This window comes from Echinops telfairi, unplaced genomic scaffold, assembly GCF_000313985.2.
Source record: "Echinops telfairi isolate 266 unplaced genomic scaffold, ASM31398v2 ScPeMD7_53;HRSCAF=182, whole genome shotgun sequence".
NCBI lineage: Eukaryota > Metazoa > Chordata > Mammalia > Afrosoricida > Tenrecidae > Echinops > Echinops telfairi.
In genome coordinates, this window is record NW_022103951.1 from 14,647,929 (window position 1) to 14,652,496 (window position 4,568).

Below are 4,568 nucleotides of genomic sequence, written 5' to 3' on the forward strand. Positions count from 1 at the left end.
CCTCAAAGTCTATCCTTTGCACTCCCTTGGGAGCTCCCTGCTCTGCTCCCCTGGCTGCTCTGGCACACCCCCTTAGTGTTTTGCCTTGGTGTGATGGGGTCAGACCAGACCAATCCTGACACTGAGTCTCCATTGTTGTCCCCAAGAGGGCCATGGGTCAGCGACGGACGTCGTGTCTCATAGTGGGACCAGCCATATGGTCCTCTCTGTGCCTTGGCTGCTCTGAGCAGGGATATAGTCCTCCAGGCTTGGTGGGCCAGGATGTGCTCCACTCTCTATTGTTCCCCTTCATTTGCTCCCATGTGCTCTGATCAGACATGTCCCTCTCCCCTAGCTGCAGCTTCAGTGCCGTCCTCTAAAGTAAATTCTTCTGGGGGGAGGAGCGGTATCCATATAGCTGGGATTGGTGCTGGGCCTCAGACCCCTCCACTGGCTCCCTCTCCATGCTGGCATGCTGCATTAGCATCCCGGAACACCGAGTTAAAGTCTGGTCCCTTTTTTCCTGTGGAGATGTAAACAATACCCTCCCCTTGGGTGGGTCAGTGCCCTGTGCCCTTCCTATACTTTTCTATCCTTTTTTGTTCTTTCCTCCCCCTCCTTCCTTTTTAGTTGGCTACCATATGTACCCCTGGAGTTGATCTGGCTGTTGCCATACTGCCTGGACCTCACTCCTGGAATGTTTGTGTACGGTAGCTTTTTCCCTGTGCCCCTTTTGCATTTCTTTTTTTTTTATAAACTTACCTCAGTGGACTCATGTTGTACTTCTCCTTTTGCACTTGGCTTACTTCACTTAGCATAATTTCCTCCAGTTCTTCCCATGCGGTAATGTGCTCCATGCATTCATCATTGCTTTTTAGCGATGCACAGTACTCCATTGTATGTATGTACCACAGTTTTTTAATCCACTCGTCAGTTGATGAAAATTTCGGGTTTTTCCAGTTGTGAACTGTGCCACAATGAACATTGGAGCACAAATGGCTGGCCGTGATTTGTTTCTTGCCTCTTCTGGGTATATGCCCAGTAGGGGGGTTGCTGGGTTATATGGTAGCTCAGTCTCCATCTGTTTTTTTAATAACATTTTCAAAGACTGAAAACACCTTCCCTCCAAATATCCGAGGTTGAGGAGTTTGAGGCCACTCAGTGGTGCCGTGGGAAAAAAGCCTGGCGATCTATTTCTGAAAAGTCATCCACAGCTTTCCTGTAACCTGTGTGGAGGGGACACTTGGAGGGGAATTCGATTCAGTGGCAACTGGTTTGCCCTTGATGAGCTCACAACTGTGTCTCCTCCCAGGTAGAAGTGGGGAGAACACCCATGTTTCTACTGATCATTCTCTTTGTGTGAGTGCGTGTGTGCATGTGTGTGTAAAGCGTGATTTGTATCATTGTACCTCCCTCCAACCTTCCTCACTCCTTATTTCATAAATTTCTCTTGGTAGCAACTGAAGACAGATGTGTGTCCTGCTACCTATTGCTGGGTTCATCTTGGCAGACACACCGCAGTCATGTTCCTTGGCCAAATTGCACCTGCTGCGGCATGATTTCATTGGTATTTTGAAGTTTCCATCCAAAGAGAATGTATAGCCTTGGGATTTGCCAAAGTTCAAAATAGAGAGGAGAGGGGAAGAAACATTTGTAGCTTTGGAAAAAACCCACTTCAAAGTAAGAAGGGGCAGGTGTATAAATTTGCCCAATGCCAGCCCGTAACTGGTGGGAAGTGACCCACTTGCAGACAGCTGGAGGGCCAGAGGAGAGCGCTCCCTGTATTACCCAGGCTGTCTGAAGGCAGTGCCTTTCCCAGAGTTGTGATGCCCATTTGTTGGGCTTCAGGACAGTCTCTGGAATTCTGGATTTTGCTGAAAGCTTTATATCTCCCAGCTGCACCATCATTGCCAGCTCAGCAGCCTGTGGGCCAGGGCATGCCTAAGGGAAGGGAGGGGCTCAGGTGGTTGGTGTTTTATTCTGGGTTCCCCTGGCTGGGGAGTGCTGGTGGTGTAGTGGCTTCCCTTTGGGCTGCGATCCTTAAGGTCAATAGTTCAAAACCACCAGCTGCTCATCAATAGAAAGGCAGAGTTTTCTACTCAACTCCCTTAAAGAGTTACAGTCTTGGGAACCCACGGGTGCATACCCTGTCCTGTAGGGTCACTATGAGTCATCATGGAGTTTGGTTTGGGTTTTTTTAGATGATGAGGGGGTGGGTGGTCTTAGTCAACTTTTTTGTTTTTACCAGAGTAATGTTAGGTTTACAGAAAAATGGCATCAAACATGCAGCCCGTTCTCATATCGATTCCTCACCACTGTGACCAGGTGGAGCAGAATGAAAGATGAAGCTTTCCCCTCTGAAGAGTTACAGACCTCGGGGGACAGGTCTGCCCTCCTCTATAGCACCACTATGAAGCAGAATCCAGTCAAGAACAGTGAGGGTTTTTTTAATCAGTTAAGCCTTGCAGTTACAGGGAAAGTTTGACTGCTAACTAACCAAAAGGTTGGCAGTTTGAATCCACCCAGCAGCTCCTCGGGAGAAAAACCTGGCCTTTAGTTTGTATAAAGGTGACAGCCTTGGAAACCGTCTGAGACAGTTCTATGCTATCCTAGAGGCTAGGAGGGTCGCTAGGAGTCGGGTTGGCCATGGCAGAAACCTCATTTACCCTCTCTCTCTCATGGCTGTTTCTCAGGGCGGCTGCAGCAACTGGAGGATGAGCGTCTCAGCGAGTATGTGAACGCTGACCATGACCTGTACTTCTCCAACCACCGGTCGGTGGAACCCCCATCTGGGAGGCCTGACGAGAGGCGCCAGGCCGAGATGAAGCGTCTATACGGGGAGAGCGCCACCAAGATCATGGCCATGGAGGCAGCTGTGCAGCTGAGCTTCAACAAGCTCTGTGATCGCAAGCGGCCCAAGTACTGGCCAGTGATTCCCCTGAAGTTCTGAGGCAGCTTCAGGGCCTAGCCACGCTGCCCTTGGCGCTCAGAGAATGGGCCATGGGGTGGCAGGGCTGGGAGGCAGACTGCACCCCAGCCCCTCCCTGTCTATCGTGGTCTTGTTATATTATCAATGGTGTTTGATTCATTAAAGTTTTCCACCTGCTGCCTAGTGCACCACGTTTCTTTTGCTATCCCTGGTGGTGCAGTGGTTAATCTGCTGCTCGCCCACAAGTGAAAAAACGAGGCTTTTTGCTACCACCCCTTGGCTTCCTCAGAAACCTTCGGGCGCAGTTCTACTCGGAATCTACTCCAGGGCAGCGCTTGTGCTATTTGTTTTTGTTTTTTCTCTCCCCAGTTAAATTATGCAAATACCTTATGGGAGCCAGCCTGGCACCTCCCCCGACTCCACCTCCTTTGCCCCCACAGAAAATGATTGGAGGCTGCAACAAGATGAGTAAGTGCCACTTCTCTTCAAGCCAGGGGCTGCACACTTGCTCTGTAGAGGACCAGAGCACAGGTAGCTTTGGCTTTGGAAGCCCTGTGTGTTTCACTTGGAAAACCCTGTGTGTGGTGACCGTCAACTATGCCCTTGCAACATGGTGGCCACCAAAGACCGCAGGAAGCCAGTGGATGTGGCTGTGTCCCAATAGACTTTATAAAAACAGGCTGATAAGGAAGGGAAAAAGTATGTGTGCATGGGGACAGTGGTCAGACCTCCTCTTGTTTCACAATGGGAAAGGAGACTCGAAGTCCCTGACTCGAAGTCCCTGTCAGCATCGCCCAAGGCCAATTCCTAGCAGCATCGCCAAGGCAAGCTCTTAGGAGGCCCAAGTTGGACTTGGCCTCCACCCTACCAATTCTAACATCAGCCATCTTTCCCACAGAACCCTATGCTTCTTAGCTGGGTTCAAGAATCCATTGCATGGCCACAGGGCAACTCACAGAACATAGGAGCATGGGGATTGTTAGAGAAGTTAACAAGTTAGAAATGCTCGAGATACAAGACAGCCTCTTCTCAGCCGTGCCCCCAGGCTGGTCTCTGGTTTCCCATTTCTGATTTGAGCTTAAATTCTGAGCCCCCCAATTTGCAAAAGGCTATGGGTGGCAGTGACAGCCCACAGTCCATTTGCAGAGTCCCCACATAAGCCAAAATAAAACCAAATTTGTCGCCATCAAGTGGATCCTGACTCATAGTGACCCTATAGATAGGGTTGAACTGCCGCTGCAAGTTTCCTAGACTGTCACGCTTATGTGACCGTTGTAGAAAGTCCCTTCTTTATCATAGTGGTTGGTGCTATTGAACTGCTGACCTTGAGGATCTTAGCCACCTGCTAACCATTATACCATTAGGACGCCTCTATAAATTCCCCAAAAGCACACCACTCCTCTCTCAACCCGAAGGCCCTGAGCTTTAGCTTCCCCAATTAACGGCCTAGAAGGAGTACCCCAAAAGAAACCGGAATTGGGCTGGGGAGAGAAGAGCTTTTGCAGTACACATTTTTCCCTCTAGGCGAGTATCAGCAACTCTGCTGAGTTAGTGCACTCAGTGGCGTCGTCTGGGAAGGTTCTGTCTGTTCACAGTGAATTTTTCGTAAAAGCAGTTTCACTCAAACTGCTGATGGCTGATTTAAAAGAACAGCATGTGG

The 4,568-nt window shown here is 49.7% G+C and overlaps 1 protein-coding gene across 1 annotated transcript in view; it reads left to right on the top strand.

Moving 5' to 3' along the window:
- Window positions 1-3,085, top strand: part of GEMIN8 (gem nuclear organelle associated protein 8) — a gene marked incomplete at its 5' end in the record, with an annotated part of 14,074 nt that extends 10,989 nt beyond the window's left edge. Inside the window, one exon of the mRNA XM_013006497.2 lies at window positions 2,673-3,085. Coding sequence (XP_012861951.2) covers window positions 2,673-2,929 — 257 coding nt within the window. The remainder of the gene's footprint in view (window positions 1-2,672) is intronic.
- Between the last annotated feature and the right edge of the window lie 1,483 nt (window positions 3,086-4,568).